At 38.3% G+C, this 19440-nt stretch overlaps 1 protein-coding gene across 9 annotated transcripts in view; it reads right to left on the reverse strand.

Annotated features, from left to right (window-relative positions):
* The window catches only part of OXR1 (oxidation resistance 1), a 266515-nt gene that overhangs the window by 5113 nt on the left and 241962 nt on the right, over positions 1-19440 (reverse strand). For 6 of the 9 annotated variants that reach the window (XM_066564420.1, XM_066564427.1, XM_066564454.1 and 3 more), the window contains 3 exons: positions 8205-8285; positions 4796-4921; positions 2488-2640 (listed from right to left, as the gene is read on the reverse strand). In XM_066564420.1, coding sequence (XP_066420517.1) covers positions 2488-2640; positions 4796-4921; positions 8205-8285 — 360 coding nt within the window. Of the gene's footprint in view, positions 1-2487; positions 2641-4795; positions 4922-8204; positions 8286-17681; positions 17800-19440 lie in introns of those variants that run through there. The other 3 variants (XM_066564473.1, XM_066564482.1, XM_066564445.1) reach the window with 3 other exon arrangements.

The raw sequence follows: 19440 nt of genomic DNA on the forward strand, positions 1-19440 counted from the left end.
AAATTCCAACTAGGTATTGCTCAACTTTTACACAATTAAAGTTTGTAAAAGTTCAGTGGTTTTGCCTGTTTTTTTCTTTTGTTTGTTTGGGTTTGTTTTGTTGTTTTTTTTTTTTTTGAACAGCCATTTCCATAAAATTATTAATTGATCTGAAAAAGAAAGCAAGATTGGAAAAGGTTTTTGAATAAAAAAATCAGTAGCATGAGGTTTAGCAGTCTTTAATGGAACATTATGAAGAGTTACAAGGTACACTTGCTCCTTACTCGACCTATTATCAAGATAATAAAAAAAGGACTCTTCATAAACATGGACAACAAAAAAACATATCTGGGGAACCTGGAGAAGCAGCCCAGGAAAGAAATTCATTCTAGTTTAAAAGAAAAGTGCCTCAACCAAGGATATGACAATTCCAGCATCTTTCATAAACATGGAAGTTTCAAAGGGAACAGAACAACTAATACAAATGAGGACTGAGCAGGTATGCTCAGCAAATGCCAAGAAACTATCTGGGCATAATTCTGTCATTTTTCAAAATGGCTGAATCTCATTTAGGATCTTCTCTAAACTAGAATCTTAGAAAACAGGCAAGTGATCTCAGAGTGTAAGGTATAAATAACCATCTGGTCTCTTAAAACACATTTTTGGAGGGCATATACAGTATTTATCTTAGCATACTGCTAGTGAACTATTCCTGGACACATTCTCCCACAAAGTACTTAAGAGGTTTTTTTTCAGTCATGGAAAGCAGTTTTAAAGGGCAATCTGCCAGGAAGATACAAGACATTAAAATAAATTAACCTCTTTCCAAAAAATCGATAGCTTCACAAATAAAATGAATTACCCAGACTAATTATCAAAGAGCATGGTTAGTTACTATTGTCTGCTGTTTCATGATTGTAGATCCTTGCATGAAGAGGAGAAAGGCTCTGTGCTTAATTCCCATTTGTTTTGAGCAGAAAAATAGTGCAAATTAATTTTCTGCTGTCAAATGCAGACATTTTTAATTAATAACATGAGACAGAGCTACTGAAAACACCACTCCCACTACACTGGTGAAGGACTGAGCATGTAAAACTCTTCTGAACCACTCTTTCTGCATATGCTGCTCATTGAATAGATGTGGATTTCCCCCACTCTCGTGTGGAGTTCAGTGACTACTTGATCCAGAATTCCAAGGCATGCTTTCATACATATTCCTAGGTATAAAGCTGTAAGCTGAAATTCAGCAAGGTTTGTTTCACAAACAAAAAAAATGAACCATGAACTCCATGTTTTGACATGGTAACCATGACACTTTCTGAACATTCAAGCCAACATGCTCATACACAGAAAGTAACATGAATTCCTTCAGCAACTGACAATACTACATAGTGGTGGCAAGACAGCCCCACCAGAAAAAGGATATTTTTTTCTGGGACAGATCAGGTACTAGGAAGCAGGTATATCTTACTAATTTATCCCGAGAAGCTAAAAAGTGAATTAGAGAAGTCATCAAAGTATATTTATGAGACTGATGAGTCTGCTGAGACATCTCAGGTTTATTAAATTGTTTCTGTCTTCAAGATCAAAAGGAAAATGAAGAAAACATTTTTAAGAACTTCTGGGAAAGAGTCCACTACTAGCAGAGACTTAGAAGGGAGTTTTCTTTTTAAGGGACTCCTGGGGTAGGAAACAATGAAAAAATCAGGTTGTGACTTGAATAAGAAAAGATACCCTTCATTTACTGTTTTCATACCCCCTGAATGAGACCATGCTTCCTGAGAATAAAAACTGTGGTTACCAAACTGGGAGAAGTAAGCAAACTGAAATCTACAGATTTTATAGAGGTTCTGTCAATTTTTCATGACAGCAGTAACATGCTTCCACAAGCAAACACAGAAGTCACAGAAAAAGAATCAAGAAGTTTCATACTGCCTGCAGTGTTCACTTGTCATGAGATTATTCAAGAGAGGATGTTTGCTATTCAAATGGTGAGATGTGAGGCACTTCCTGAAGTTCATAACCCAGTCAAAAGAAAACAGAGCACAACTACAGAGACTCAAAGAACAAGTTAATAATGTAACAAAGGCAGTACAGCTCTTGAAAGATGTTAGCTGCAGCCACAGAATATACCAAAAAACACCAGCCACAGCTAACAGCATTCCAACAAGAATTCCAGAATCAGAAAGTTTTAGAGAGTGTATTTCTAATACCTTAACTGCATTAAAAAAATTAAAATTAAATTTATTAATTGGATATTACCAGACTCTTGCATTACAACAACTAACTTATATAATTAAAGTATTTCCTAGACATGTAGTATGGTAGATGACTGCTTAAGAGTAAGACACATTTCTAAGGAGAAAATTTGCTTGATATGCAACATTTTAACTTGCTTGATACACATAATTTTATCTCCCATGATAGACTGAAGCATAAGCTATTCCTTTATACTTCTCAAATATTTTTCTTGATGGGTCCCCTACTGCCACACAAGTGTTTTCCTACCTGTCCATCACTGTCTTTGATAACCAACAGCACAGGTGTGTCTAATCCCACCATCGTCCGATACAAGGTCTTCAAGCTCATGCCATGCTTTGCAGTACTGTAGACAAGAGTCCATGGATAGCCAATAGTCCGTGGTGGAAGAGACTTTGTGAGCTATTAACAGGAAAATGACAACACTTTATTTGATATATGTTTTATATTTAAGAATGTATTACACATAAATGAAAGCAGATTACATTCTGCTCAACCATTTTTACATGGCCTTAAAACCTAAGAACTAGACCTGAAGTTTCCCATGTGTATTTTCTACTTTTGGTCACTCAAGAAGGTTTTTTTTCCTACCTCTACTAGTGACCTGCAGAAGAATGATTCATCAACTAAAGAACATGTGTTTGTTATCCATATAATTATTCTTGCATAACAATATTACATGTCCCACCAATATCTTAGCATTAAGTAGATCATTCAAGTCAGCAGGCAACAAGGTGAAGGGTAAATGCTGCTTGTTGCCTTGCTCTTGTGCTTTTTAATCCAAAACTTCAAGTAACACATTTGTAATGAAATCACTTTGGACTGGATAGCAAGAACTGCTGTGTTTTCACTGATGTTTTCAAGAAAGAATGGAAGTAGGGCAAAGACAGACAAGAGTCTGTCTGAATACATGATGTATTCAAAGTAAGATTTAAAAGAAAAGCAGTATTTTAGCTATGAATCATACTCTGCTTCAACACTTAGACACACACATGTCTATGGTGCCAGATGGGATCCACCCCAGGAAACAGACAGAGCTGGCAGATATGCTCACTGAGCCACTTCCCACCGTTTACCAGTATTCCAGGATAACTGGGGATGTCCTGGTTAGCAAATGTGTGTCCAATCACAAGATAGGCTGTAGGAAGGATCCCAGGAAGTACAAGCCTGTCAGTCTGACCTCAGGGCCTGGGAAGGTCACCTTGAGTGCCATCACACAGCACATGCAGGAAAACTGGGGGATCAGGCCCAGCCAGGGTGGGTTCATAAGAACTTAGTACTTTGCAAATGTGATTTTCCTCTATGACAAGGTGACCTGCTTGCTGGATGAGGCTGTGAATATTGTCCACCTGAACTTCAGTAAAGCCTCTGACAGCACTTCCCACAGCACTCTCCTGGAGAAACTGGCTGCTGATGACTTGGACAACTGCACTGTTTGCTGGGTAAAAGACTGGCTGGATGATCAGGCCCTGAGAGTGGTAGTGAATGGAATTCAATCCACATTGTGGTCAGTCACTTGTGGTGTTCCCCAGGGCTCAGTACTGGGGCCAGTCCTGTTTAATGTCTTTACTAATGAACTGGATGAAGGGTTGAAGTGCATCCTCAGTGTGTTTGCAGACTGCAGCAAGCTGGGCAAAAGTGTCAATCTGCTGGAGGGTATGTGGGCTCTGCAGATGGATCTGGACAGGCTGGACTGATGGGCCATGGCCAACAGTATGAGGTTCAATAAGGCTAAGTGCCAGGTCCTGCAAAAGTCCCTGCAGCACTACAGGCTGGGAGAAGAGCAGCTGGAAAGAGGAAAAACACCTGAGGGTGGCAGACAGCTGTGCATGAGACAGAGGGTGCCCAGGTGGCCAAGAATGGAATCATGACTTGCCCCCCTGTACTGAGCACTGGTGAGACCACACCTTGAGTGCTGTGTGCTGTTCTGGGCCCCTCACTAAAAGAAAAACATTGAAATGCTGGTGTGTGTCCAAAGAAGGGCAGCGAAGCTGGTGAAGGATGTGGAGAGGAGTGAGGGAGCTGGGATTGTTAAGCCTGGGGAAAAGGAGGCTCAGAGGGACCTCCATCACTCTCTACAACTATCTGAGAGTAGGTTGTAACAGTCAGTCTTTTCTCCCAAAACAGGACAGGAGAAAAAGTCCTCAATTTGAGCCACTGGAAGCCTGGATTGGATATTGAGCAAAAGTTCTTCAGTGAAAGGGCTGTCAAGCATTGGAACAGGGTACCCAGGGAAGTGGCTGAGTTACCATCCCTGTTGAAATATTTAAAGGAGGTGTAAGCCATGGCACTTAGGGAAAGGGTTTAGTGGTGGACTTGGCAGTGCTGAGGTAATAGCTGGATTCAGTGGTCTTAGCTGTCTTTTCTAATACACAGTTTATTTTCTTCTATTTATTATCACACAAGGTCTTCTTACTGGTGAAGTAAGAAGACCTTGTGTGATAATAAATAGAAGAAAATAAACTGTACAGTTATAGCATTTACAGTTACACTACATTTATAGCATTTGTGATACATTAATGTGCAAGAGTAAAAAATGATATATCTAAGTCCATACCTTTTCAATTTGTTCTGGCTGTAGTAATTCACTTGGATCACTGAGATTTGGCCGGAATGCTTCAGGCTCCAGGTCTGTTTTGATATTTGTTGCCTGTTGTGAATTGATATCTTCTCTTGTTGTTATCTACAAAAAGAATAGCAAGAAAATAAGTATATGCCACCCTATTAGCAGACAAGATAAAACTTTACAAGTTTAAAATCATGCAGTTATCAATTATGCAAGTCCTTCCAAAGTTTAGAAATCCAACAGATTTGATCTGATCGAGATTTTCAATGTTTCCAGTAGCAAACTGGTACACAACTATATAACAATAACTTACATGGACACCTACGGACAAGAAAGCTACGGTTTTATGCTAAAACAACAAACAGTTCTCATACACAGCTGAAGAGCTTCAAATGCTTTTCAGATTATACCTTCAAAAGTTCTTGCATTTTAATACTGACATAGCATTCTAAGTATAATTTAAAAAAGAACAGAAAGGAAAGGAATTAAAACTTCAACACAGACATTCCTTAGTAGCTTCTGACTCACTACTCTTTTAGGGTACTTAAGAAATTTTTCAGATATGCAGTAGACTCTGGGAAGACTGCTGCCATGTATTTTGAGCCAACTATTTGAATGGAGCCTTAGGGCTAGTGCTGCTCCATAAGATGATCTGCTGAAGTACTTATGGGAATCAAAGAAGAAAGAATTGAGATGGTGGGGTGGGAAAGCAGCAATAATACTTAAGTTGCATAGTGAGCACTGAGGTTTGGCAAAGACACACTATGCAGGGTCCTGCAGTAATTTAAAATACCTGACCTACATATCTACCCTACTGAGTGGAGATGGCAGAGGCCACAAAATTCCTCATCAGACGTAGCTCACAACAGCTTCTTACTCCAGCCAACCCACTGGCACTTCCCAGTTCAAGTGCCATGTCTCGATAACTAGAATAGCTGTGATGCAAACAGATTTCCACCTATAAATTCAGCTGCAGGGATACTTAAAACTTTCTAGGAACAGTGCAATTCAACAGAGGAGTAGGACAAAGTGAGGAAGTTAGTAAGATAAACCACTGCAGCAAGACTTACTAAAATGTTGAGAGAAAAAAGAAATCTTAACAAGATTAAGTGCATCTGAAAAATTTATTGGCCTAAACCAGGTTTCACTGAAAGCCAGACTATCCAAATTAAATCCTGAATCCTGAAAATTTCAAGAAAATACCTGCCAAATCCAGTTTGTCACATCCCTCATACTGTAAACATACAGGACACAACTGCAATATTTAACAGTATCACCATGGTAAACTTTGCCAACTTTTTGTGAACTTCCTTAGTTAATTAAAAAAAGGCAAATCAAAGAAAACTCTGAAACACAGATAGGAATATTTAAACAAATACAGCCACCTGAGCCAAAAAAAAAAAGGACACCCCTTTAATCTCCCTCAAAACTACAAAGAAGGTTCTTATCACAAACCCTTGTTATTTAAAAATCGGCTTATAAAGTCAATGTATCAAAGTATATTAATACAGTAACTCAATTACAGTATTAATTCCAAACCCAAGAAAAGTTGCGCTTAAACTGAGTTACAAGCAAGAAAAAAGCTGAAGCTTTCCTTTTTTTCAATGGAAGGTAACAAGAACTTCCAACATAGACTGAGCAGTAATTTCCACATCACAACAAAAAGTGCAGTTATCCAAGAGAGTACATGTACAAAAAGATGATCTGCATGCTGCTTTACAGAGTGCTATCTCTAAAATGTTATTTCATATTCCAAGTATTTTCCAGCTTAAATGCCTGTCATCCATCATATTACTGCTTCAGGTTCACAGAAGTTCAGCATTGTCCAACTGTAGAGCAGGGAGCTTTTTTCCACTTGTCATTCTTTAATTTTCATTAAAGACCACCATGCAAAACATGAATAATTTGGATTCAAGTGGTGTGGCGAACTGAGTTTTTTGGTTAAGAGTTGTTGGTGATTGGTGTATTTTTTTGATGGATTTTTTTTCTGTTTTATTATCATTAAAGTAAAGCAGTGTTCTTCTAGGAAGAACACTGCTTTGTAGAAGCAGTCAAAGAGTATCTGTTCAAAAGAATCTGAGAGAAAGCACTCTAACTTCAAAATTTTTAGATTTATTCCCTACCAAAGTTGGACAGAGCAGACTGAGCTGTAGTCAGATTTCAGGGGCTTCCATGATTGATAAATGTCACACAGGCTACACCACATTTGAGAGCACAACTCTCAAATGGCCTCAGAGCAGAGTTTATAGGCTACAGCCCATCACATCAGATTTTTCTAGTCAGCCTAAACCATGAGTTTGGGCATATCAGGTATTTGGAAAGAAAGGTATTTGGAAAGAGCTCCTACACTTCCAGAACATTAATACAGGGATTCTCCACCACCACTGGCCAAAAACAGAATAGTTCTGTTCTCAAGCAAGAATAATTTTTTTTTTGCAAGATTTTTGATTTTCCTCTAACAGTGCAGCTTTTGGATTCAAGGTTCATGCTCATTATTGATCTATGTAACTGTACTACTTACAAAACATTTTAAAGCAATTAATTTTGGATTATTAAACAAACAGAAATATCAGAGCTAAGAAAATGTTTGCTTATTAATATGTAAAAAAAGCCAAGATCAAAGAAATAAAAAAATACAGAAGAAAAATTTTACACATTCAGCAGCCAAGTACTAGAGAAAAACAAAATACTCAATGCTTCTAAGGAAATCGAAGCTATGCTTTCAATCAGTAAGGCATGTATAATGTGCACAGCAGCTAACAATTTTATAACTCTCAAAAAATTATGGAACACCTAAAGAGAATGCAAATATCAGTTTCAATCCATAGCCACAGACCTTCAAAAATCCAAAGTGATTTCAAAGTAGTGTTTGTGTGTATGTGTATGACCTTTGCCATGTTGAACTGCCTCAGTTACCTGCTTTTATAATGGGAAAAATACTTACCTATTTCACAGAAGTTGTGAAGCTTCATACTTGCCATATACTGTGAGATTCTTGATGAAAGATTCCTATATAAAATTAAACACCCATGCAACAAAGTTTTGATTCTTCACCTGTTTTGCATTCTTTTTAGGGAAGCTTCTAACACAAAACACCAGTCTAAAGTAGAAGTTAAAACACAACACTGCAAGTCAAGTAGCACTGAAAACAAATTTTCAAATTCTAACAGAAAATTCCTGTGTGAAAAAGGTGGAAGTAGTAATTCCATCATAAAATTACTGATTCCATCATAGAATTGCACAATTAAATACATCCAAAACAAAGGAATTTTCTGCTGGATTCTTGTAGTGCTGTAGACAAGACAAACCCACTGAGTGCAGGAATTGCCCTGATCCAAGACACTACAAAGAAAGATGTTTTAGTATCTGGAGATGGGGTTTAAACTACTGAAGAGGGCACCTGGAGACGTCTGCAGAGTGTGCGCAGTTCTTCGCTATTTAGAGCATCGATCCTGCGGTGATACTCAGCCACTGACACTACCTGAATATGGAGACAGGAAGACAATAATTCCACTGACAGTTGAAGAAAAGTAAAAAGGTATGAAAGAAAAAACTGGAGGAGAGTAATGAAGGGAAAGTGTGCAATGACAACAAACAAACAAGAAGGGCCAAAAAATGTTTGTTTCTGCAAGGACAATGCACATGTAGGTGATTTTAGACATATGAGTAAACACAGCAAGATTACAAAATAAACACTAAGGGCACTAGCAGTCAGATATCTCACTGATCTAGGATGAATAAAGAACTGATATGAGTACATAAAGTTTCCAGTATCAGGATGCTAAATGAAAGTCAATCTGAGTTACATGCCTTAACCCAAACTCTTCAGCCCAAGGTCCTCTCAAACATTCTTTACACTCAGATTAATGAACCTTGTGAACCTGGTTTGCTTTCCTAGATGAAGACTAGAAGCAAATCTCAGGCTTCTCAGTAAACTCTAACTCTTGTGTCTGGCAGTGAAGATAAAGACAAAGTAGCAAGATTACTGTTTAATAACATCCCAATACCACCCGACAATTTCTTTATCCTGGACTTTCTATTCCCCTCCAAAGCTTCCGGAGTTGCTCATCTGTCAACACATTCACTTCAAATGGCATCTCCACTTTGGCAGGAGGTGTACAGCCAGAAAGTCTTTAGTCAGAAAGCTCTAGAACATGCTGCTCAGGTGCAACAAGCTGGCTAAAGGACTACAACAGTCATTTTGATGTAACTAGAGCAAATAATGTGATTTTGAGATCAACTCAAAATCATCATTGGTATGAAAGCATCTTTAAACAGCTGGTGAAGAGATTAAATGGATGTCCCATGTAGTAAGAGCATATTAAAAACTTCTAGAGCCTACCACAGTGCAAAGGAAGACAACCACAAGTCCAGCAGCTCCCCATCTACCTGTCCCTACTACAAGGAGTTTGGCCAGATACTCGCCACTGTCCTGAGTACAGAGCCCACAGTCATGCATGACTGGCTCTTGAGCAGCGATGGTTCACTCTACCCCATGCAACTGCAAGGCAAGGAAAAAGGAATACTTGTGACATCCAGCTTTAGTACTGAATAATCTGTCATTACTAGCACTCAATTTATCTCCATTATTTTTCTACTGTTCTCTCAAAACAGATAACAAATATTGTCGTAAATTGCACTGGCTTGTGCATTCTCAGAGTCACACAGCTGTATGTAAAGCTTTAGCAATATTCCACTCAAACATGTGACAGTGTAGTTTTATCCTCTTATTTGCTCTGACACTTCATTGCAAATTTACACTGTTTACACCAGCAACTTATGAACATAACCCTGAAAGCAGTAATGTGAGGACCCTGTAGCCTTACTGCTTCTTTAAGCTACACCCTACCACATGAGAGGCAATAGGTAACTTACAATAGGCTGTAAATGTGTGGCTACTCAAGGAGATTCTTGAGGAAAAAAATCTCAAAATCTCTGACACCATTATACAGTTGTTGTTTCACATAGTGGAAATGTAGACAGTTTTATAGGCACTGCCATCTTGCCTTCAACCTCTCAAATGCATACTTGTCGTCATCTTGCATCTGTGAATTGCTTATCAGCTTTTTAACTCAGAGATCGACCTTTTTGTATGCCATGGAGATGCCTTATTTTTCTTGCTTGGGAGAAACATGAATACCTATTCATGTGTGTACAATATAATAGCTTCTTGGCAGGCTGAATCTGTTGCACACTGTCACATTCCATTTGTTTTGAGAACAAAAACCTGCATAATGGCAGACCACTGGTATGCAATGACAAACATCATAAATAGCATGTCACAGAATGTCAAACTAGCCACTGGAAAATTAAAGGAAAAGAACCCACACTCTCAAACCCAGAGTTTATTTTAAGTATAGAGTCCATACTAAGCATGCAGTTCATACTAAGTTCTGCGAGTAAACCATGAGACACTGTCTCAAGTTTATCCACTCATCACTGAACTAGGCTTCAAATGATTATGTTAAGATACTTCAACCTTTCAGATGCAGCACCTGGCCTTCTATATAATGCCTGTGATTTAGGCCAACATGCTTTATTCTTGCTATGCAGTGGACAAAACTATATACTTCTTGATTAAATAAGCTACAGAATCTTAAAGTCACATATGTCTAAGCTTACTAGCAACTACCTTCAACTTCACTCAGGAACTGAGATGTATCTTGCAGACAGCATTTTGTGGCTGCCAGGCTCAAGAGCACTGCTTTGAAATGTCAGTAGAAACATTAGAAGTTTATTCTTCCTTATAAGCTGGTTTAATTAATAGACTGCTTATGCTATTTCCTCTTCCATCAAGATTTCCTCATGTTCCTTCCTTGCAATCTTCTAGTCTACTTCACCTAGCTAAATAAACCAGCATTTTCTTCCATCTTCTGCCCCACTCCCTGCCCCTCATCAGCTGTCTGTTTTCCTATTATTCTAGGACCTACTTCTACCTCATTCTACTTTGAACTTTGATTCTCAAACAGTACTCAAGCTCTGATTCTACTACAGAATGTAGTCTTTCATACTGTATGAGAAATACCTAGAAAGCAAGACATTTCATAGGTAGATGAAGGTAGGTACAGATCCATATTTATCATACTGGACTGTAGTTTCCAACACAAAATACTCCTTTGTGATAAAATTCTTCCACTAAAATAATTAGTTTAAGGTCTACCTCTATGACTTTGCTATGTGCTTTACTTACTATGCTCTCCTAACTATGCCATCTCAGCATCCAGTTTCCTGAATAACCAAAGGTAATTTTTGAGGATCAGGAAATGTTCCTAAAGGGCGCTTTGCTCTTTCTCTAGTTTTTTCTGCTTTAAAAAAAATGTAGGAGAAGAGAAAACCAACTAAACCTCTTATAGTTAATCTGGGCACTGGTTGGAATAGAGCAAAACAAGTAATGTGTATAGCCTGAATTATTAGTGCATTTCAGGGCAAAAAGGGCTCTGAAACTGTCTATTGCAGATGATATAACACTGGGAAGAGCTGCTGACTCCCTCAAAGAGATGGAGGCCCTACAGAGAGACCTGAGCAAATCAAAAGACTGGGCAATCACCAACCACATGCAGTTCAACAAGGGACAGTGCTGAATTCTATTCTTGGGATGCAGCAACCCTGAATGTATGTACAGACTGCGGATTGAGATGCTGGAAAGCGATGCCATGGAAAGAGACCTGGGGTTCCTGTTTGATGGCAAGTTTGAACATGAGCCAGCAGTGTCCTGGAAGCCAGGAGGGCCAAGTGTGTCCTAGGGGGCATCAGGCACAGCATCACCAGCCAGGCAGCCAGGAGGGGATTGTCCTGCTCTGCTCTGGGAGGCCTCACCTTGAGTGCTGGAGGCAGTTTTGGGTGCCACAAGAAAAAAGAGATAGAAAACTATCAGAAAGTGCCCTAAGGAGGGCAACAAAGATGGTGAAAGAGCTTGAGGGGAAACTTTTTGTAGAGAGGCTGAGGTCACTTGGTCTGTTCAGCCAGGAGACCTTGCTGCAGTTGCAACTTCCTCATGAGGGGAAGAAGAGGGGCAGGCATAGATACCTGCTCTGTGGTGAGCAGTGACAGGACCCAAGGGAATGTCCTGAAGCTGTATCAGGGGAGGTTTAGTTTGGGTATTGGAAAAAGGTGGATATCAGAAGGTGGTTGGGCACTGGAACAGGCTCCCCAGGGAACTGGTCACAGCACCAGCCTGACAGAGTTAAGAAGTGTTTGGACAATGCTCTTGGGCACATGGTGTGAATTTTGGGGATAGTGCTGTGCAGGGCCAGGAGCTGGAGTGGATGATCCTTGTGGGTCCTTTCCAACTCAGCTTATTCTGTGATTCCAAGTTTGAAAAGACATGGAATATATCCTTAGAGATCTAATACTACCTGCTGTATTCATATTGGCAACATTGGTGAAAAAATACAGGATGAATTGTATGACTCGTGGCATGACTCTAACCTTTTTAACCTCTCCACACTATATATAAGTGAGCTAACCACTTAGCAAAACACCCAGCAGTTTTAATATTTAATGCAATAAGTTGAGGGTTGGCATCCTAATGATTCACAATCAATAACAATCAAGAAGCCAAGGATTCTTCTTCTGGAGAAACTCATGTTTCTAAACTTTGTTTTTCTGAAAATATCTCAAAAGTATCTAATTTGATAAGCTATGCTTGCCACTTGCAGTGAATGAAAATGAAGACAAAATCCCAAATATGGAACATTTCTTGTCCTTCAACAACACACGTGAAAATGCAGTTAAATTTTTTTAATGTTTGATCAACCTCTTCAGCCACTGGTCATATCATCCTGCTACTGGCAGATGTAAAAAAAGCTTTTTACACCAGTTAGGGTTTCCTCAGTTTAACAAAGCCACAAGTGACACCCCCCAGCCCCCGCTGCCCCCCCTCATGCCTGTTTGCTAACAGGGAGCAGCTTTCATTGCTGCCCTCAAAACAAACACAGCTAAACGTTCAGAGCTAGCAAGTAGCTGAAACTGTCTCCACCGAGAATGGGAGGGTCTTATCAGGGCTGAACAGTGCTTCTGGAAGTAAGAACAGATAAAGCTTAACAGCATAAACAGCCCCGAAATGTAAGTTATCAGTAACCTTGTTACCAACTCAGAATATGAAATAAAAAAAAAGCATTAAGAAAGAACACAAGCTGAACAATTTCACTTTGAATCTTAATACATAATACTGAATCTTAATACATAGTTGTAAACTTGGCTGAACTGTAAACTTCATGAACATTAATTCTTGTGATTCAAAAATATTTCAGGATATTTAATTGAAGAAAAAAAACCCCAATGTAGCTTTATTAGGCCACTTACAAAGTTACTTTAGAATACCTTCCAATAAAAAGGTGCCTATGAAAACTGAATGCTGCTCTGAATATTTTAAGAGAAAACACTAACTTTATTTTTCAGACAAATTTAGTTTCCTCCCATAAATATTAGACTGCTGGAGAGAAGACACTATTGAAGAAGCACTCTGCTCCATCATATCAAATATGATTATTTGGGATATTTTGATTACATCACAAAAATGCATTAATTCATGGGTCATACTGCACCAGATAAACAGATGTAAGGTATCATTTGAAGAAAACCCAAACCTTAAGACTAATTTAATTTGATTAATTTTTAAAGCATGTGGCTGGCAAAGCTATTAATTTTCTGGTTTGTGTGGTATTCAGTCAATTCAACTCCCTGTCACTCTACTGGTGACAAAGAAGGAAAGGGATGACAGCTGGCCATTTTATGCAGAGAAGGACCATAGAATGACAGCAGTCTCCTGGTTTGGCTGTCACCATGGTTCTTTCTCTCAGTATTTTAAAAGCTGTCCCTCTTCAAACTGTTGTGCACACTGAGGTGTTTTCCAGAGCAGGGACAGAAATGCTGAGTAGGTCACATGACAGCAGCATTTTCCCTGTGACCAGTATTGTCTCTGTTAAATATCTGCCTCCAAGCGCTCTAAGCCCAGAGCAACTGTACCAGTAATTAACATTTACTGAAGATAAACCGAACTATCTGCAATAACCAGAATAAATGAACTTGAAAAGAATGCAGTCAAAGCCTGAAGCACACAAAGTGTTACATCAAGCCTGTAGACCTTAATAACAAGCTATTTTTTTCAAGATGGGAGAAAACACTTGTATGAGAGATATGGTAATGCCAGCAAGATAACTAAATTTAGCATGCGAAACATTAAACAGTTTAGGAGGTTTGTGCAAAGAACTAAGAATTAGATTTAAGAAAATTACTTTCTTAAAGAGGCAGGCCAGACAACTTTGCTTATTTTGTCCTAATAAAAAAAGATCTGTAGCAACATGACCAATAAAACCCAGCTCCCTTGCAAAACTACTTAAGGAAGTTTCAGCACTTGCAAGCAGAGAAACCAGAGGTTCAGCTGCTGAAACCACAGCACCTGGTGCTTGAGTGCAAGCTGCCATGACAGTAGAAGGCAGAATGAGCAAGGTTACATCTCAGCTCTGATACTGCCCTGCAAAGATCCTCTCAGGTATGACAAGAAAGCATTACACAGGCTTAGAAATAACTGAATCACAGCCCAGCATGAAAATATCTGTCTCCTGCTTTAAGCAGAAAAAAGTCAATTAAGGACCAACTTCAGATTCCACAGATCTTTAAAGCCCTACAGGAAAAATATAAGTCTTTACTACTCATTTACTTTCTTTTAACTTATAAACAACCTTTTCAAAAACTCCTCTGCTACTCTACCTCTACCCTGCTGAAGTAGACTAATATTTCATAATTATTAAAAATGCAAAGAATGTGACATCCAATAATTCAATGGAAGAAATATAGTAATTGAATAGTTCAGGTTGGAACAGATCTTACAGATCACACAGCTCCAATCCCTCCCCAGTCATGGGCAGGGAACCTTCCACTATACCAGGTTACTAAAAGCCCCATCCAGCCTGGCACTGAACACTTCCAGATATGAGAATTCCACAAATCCTTGAGAAATCTATTCCAGTGCCTCATCACCCTCATATCGAAAAAATTCTTCATAGCATCTAATCTAGACCTTTCCTCCTTCAGATTAAGGCCATTCCCCTTTGTACGATCACAACATGCCCTTGGGAAAAGACCCCTCCAGCCCTCTTACTAGAGAGCCCCTGTAGGCTTTGCAAGGTGCCATAATAAGGTCTCTCCAGAGCTTCTCTCCTTCAGGCTGAACAGTCCCAACTCTCTCAGCCTGTCTCCATAGCAGAGGTGTCCAGCTCATACCAAAACAACAGCCCTTGGATCAACCCAGTGGCCCTCCTCCAGACTTGCTCCAAGAGGCCTGCATGAGACCATGCAGTCATGGCTAAAGCACAAACATGGTGCATAACCCCCCAAATTACCTAGGACAACAGGTACAGCAAATATCTGTCAAGGAAAGGTTCCAGGCCAAATGACTTGTATAAGAAAGTACTGGATTTCACTCTGCATTTTTATTACTAAAAATATATAATTAATTCACTCAATTACTCTAAAAACTTAATATGGAAAACTGATTTTAAAAATATTTCAGTAGTATTACTGAATTGGCGCAACCATGCAATTCTGACACATACAGAGAAGAACTAAATTCTCATCTTTCACATGCATGCCCCTATTACTATACCTTCCTAATTGTCAAAGAAATACAGGCATTAGCTTACCAAATAAAGTTAACCAATAACTCAAAATGTCAGAAGTTGTGCAGGTGTCAAACAATTCAACCTACTAAAACCAACATTTTAATTCTCTTTGCACACCAATAACTTGAGAACATAAAAGCCAAGATCAGTTTTCATTGGTTTTGTCCCCTTTGGCTATACTGCCTATCCAAGCTGTGCAAAGCACAGACAAGCATTCCCAAAGATGGCAATCCACCTTTTGTTCCCTTGCATTGTGTGATGTCTTTTGTCTGAAATGCTTTAACAGGAAGAACCATTGCCTGCATTTTTGACATTCTAGAAACTTACTGGCATCTCTTGTATTGCCACAAAATAAAGCGACACAGTAAATACCAAACATTTACTAAAACATGGGAAGCTGACATCACTAGCTTTTTAAAGGAGGAGCATAATACACCACTAAGTTGCCAAAATTTTGATTTCTTACCCTGGGAAAGTACCAAATCCTTTCAAATGCACAGCTCAAATTAATAGTATCATCAGGAAAGCAACAAAGGCCTTACTGGTAAATAATCTAGGGCAACTTAGTTGCTTCAAGCTAGCATTTCTGTTTTATTGTATCACTTAATTTAGCCCAGTAACTGTTCCTTCATGTCAGATGAGACTTCACCCAAATTCAGAACCACCACTAATAAGAGATTCAGTCAGAAACTGGACACTTTATATGCTGGCAGGCCTCTTAATATTCTTTCCACAGGTCTTGCATAACAGAAATAATTATACGAATACTCTTTCCTTTCTGTAAAAAGATTACACTTGCACATTAGGTTTATGAACATTCATTGAAGAAAAAATCCAGCTTGAAGAATAGAGCTTGTCTTATCAACATAGCAACATTTTAAAAATATCCCCATCTGTAGGTACTTCTGTAACTCTTTTTCCAATTTGACTTTTTACATGTTAAAATAACCTCTTCTCTACCTCTCCCACAGCAAAGTTGATCCTTATTTTCACAGTCTTCTTTAGTTCAAACAGTCCTTAAAAGCTGGTAAGTATTGTTTTTATAACATAGACTCTGGCTTAAGTGCAGTATTGGTCCTAAGGGAAACAATTATAACAAAGGATGCAATTACTTTTTAAAATATCTGTGCAAGTTATATCTATATATCTGTGTATCTAGATACATGTTAAAAACCACAGTCTTTGTAAACTGAACTTCTGATAGTTTTTACACTGCTACAGGGTATGCTAGAATAACATTTCAATTCATTTAGGTATTATATCTCCTTTCTACTCCACTACCACAGAGGAAAGTTAAAGAGACTATTACTTCAAAAATGTGTTATTTAGGAACACACATTTTATAGAACCATTTGTTACAACAAGTCAATTTCATATTTTGCAGGTATCCTGGGTAAAAATAAATATAAAAACAATACATAAAAGATAAAGAATAAAAACATGTTAATAAATAAATAAAAAAAAAACCCAAACAAACCAAAACCAACTCAACAGCACTCTTAAAGTATGTTTCAAAACCCAGTAAGATGTAATTCTTAAGAATTAGACTCTCCTGTCATAAACAGAGTCTAAATGAAAACTATCTTGCAAATTTATCAGAGGGTAAAAGCACAGCATATTGTCAAGATCACTACTTCCCTATCTTCAAGCTGTTGTTTCGCAGGTCTCACTGAAAACCTTTTCCTTTAGAATTTACTACGTATTAAACAGTACTACAAAAATTCTGTTTGGGGAAAACAACACTGAAAAATCCCAGTTCCTTTCATATATCTAATAAACTGCAAAGCCAGTGTTTTTGCTTCCTCCCCTTCACTATAAACATGAGAATGGGACAACCGGGGACTCATGTCCATGAATTTACAAGTATTACCAGACCTTTATATGGTTGACTGACTTCTGAGAAAGTCATGGTAAGTCAGGAAATTTACACTTCTCTAATTGTATGCCCATGTAAACTCTTGTTCTTAGTACCTAGGCATAAAGCACATTTTTTGTGAAAAAATGCATTACTCCAAGGGAAAAGAAAGGGGAACAAAACCACCTTAAAACTGCTGAACTCCTTAATGCTCAAAGTAGTTTCTATTATTTACTTCAAATGAAATATCAGTAATTAGATTCTATTTCAAAGATAATGAAAATTTGTGACTTAGCATCCTGTTTACATATTCAAAATTTAAACTTCCAGAAACTGTCTCTGCACCACAACATTGTAAAGACTGCAATAACAGACATGAACATACTACACTAAAAATTACCAGAGTGCATTTACGATTAACTGGCTGGTGCTTTCTTCCCTTCTTCCCATACCAGAGACGAGACATTTCCCTTCTAAAAATAAAACACGACTAAAAAAAGAAATGAAACAAAAACCACGGTTCCAGGCTGCTTGAAAGCATTCTCTGTACCTGCTGTCAGCTCCAGGCACAGGCAGAGCCCCACGACGCCGTGACAGGAGAGTTTGCTGGACGCTCACATTTGACTGACAAGGCAGCCAGCAAATGAGCGAGTGTGCAGCAGGGGATGTATCGCAAATGATGACGATACACGAGGAGGAAGGCTTCCTGTGCTCAAGCGTGGTTGCAGAGCACTAGTTTGTTAAAAGGCCAAAGTATTTAAAGACACAGAGCTGAATTGTTTGTACACAATATTGAAGAACTCAAAAATAATCCCAAAGAACTGCTTGCAATATTTGGCTATAAGGTAATTGCTTATAAACAATTTCTAATGGTAAAGTGTTTGCATTCAATATTAAACTAATAGTTTGTCTTCTTTGTGCTGACAACCTTACATAAACACTGTAAGTAATTCTGAGAGTCCAGAACCAGTTAGAAGAGTGGTCAGTGAAGATTTAAAATATTTTTAAAAAGGGGGGTTTAAAGCATTTGGAAACTGCTAGCTTTGCAGCCTTTTCAGTTTGTAAGCTACAAGAAGAAAATGAATCCTTTTGTCTATAAGTTAAATTTGCCGTATGGGTTAAATGGTAGTCCCAGCACAAAAGTATTTTTGGAATCATGATTACTTTTTCCCTTAAGGAAGGATGTTTATTTAAACAGGCATGTGCAATTCTAAAAAGCATGACAACCCTGTAAGACTCTCCTTGCAGTAGCACTTGCAGTCTTTCTACCCCACACACAAAATTAAATACCTCCCTTCCCCCTGCAACATCCCCCAAAACAAACAACAACAACCAAAATAAGCTCCACATCACCCATGCTCCAGGTTCTGTGGGAAACTATTAAATAGGCCAAGGCAGCAACAGAACAACATTAAATCATTGCTCACTCAGGCTGCTGTGCTGTGATCTAAAAGCCAAGACATCCAAGCAGAGAAAACCAGAACCAAAACTTGTATTTTACTGCAAATAATGCATTGGAACACCTCACCTTGCACTACTGTCTAACATTCAGATGTTTCTTTTCAGTAAAACCTTTTATGGGAGCTGGCATCTCTAAAAGCAAATTTGTTCTTACTTATCAGAAGTATTAAGGTGGCAAGTAAAAACATTGTTATCATTGGAACACTGAAGGTGGGATTTAGGAAATTCAAATATGCAACAATGATTTGACTAAATATATAGTCAAATGGTGTGTGATTCCAATAATAAGCCATATGTCTATTTATGTGCTTGAGTTTTTTTTGTTGGGTTTAATTTTCAAATACTAAGTGAACTAATAATGAGGGTTGAAACAAGAACAAAAAACAGACACCCTTAAAACTGTTTCAAATGAGAATTATCAGCAATATAAAAATATAATACAAGCTACAGACATCACCCTCTTCTCTGCCAAGTATGGGAAATCTTAAATGAATGGAGAATATGCAGCAAAAGTATTTCAAACTTTCTCTGGAAATGAAACTTTTAAGGCTGAAAGCAAAAGTTAGTAATACAACTAACTCTTCCATAGCCTACTTTATCAGTCATCTGTTCCCTGCCTTTAAAGAAAAAAAAAAATTCTTCCCTAACACAAGCCAACACATTGTTTCTGGGAAGGAAGAAAAGAATCTGCATAATTG

The sequence above is a fragment of the Molothrus aeneus genome, chromosome 1, assembly GCF_037042795.1.
Source record: "Molothrus aeneus isolate 106 chromosome 1, BPBGC_Maene_1.0, whole genome shotgun sequence".
Taxonomy (NCBI): domain Eukaryota; kingdom Metazoa; phylum Chordata; class Aves; order Passeriformes; family Icteridae; genus Molothrus; species Molothrus aeneus.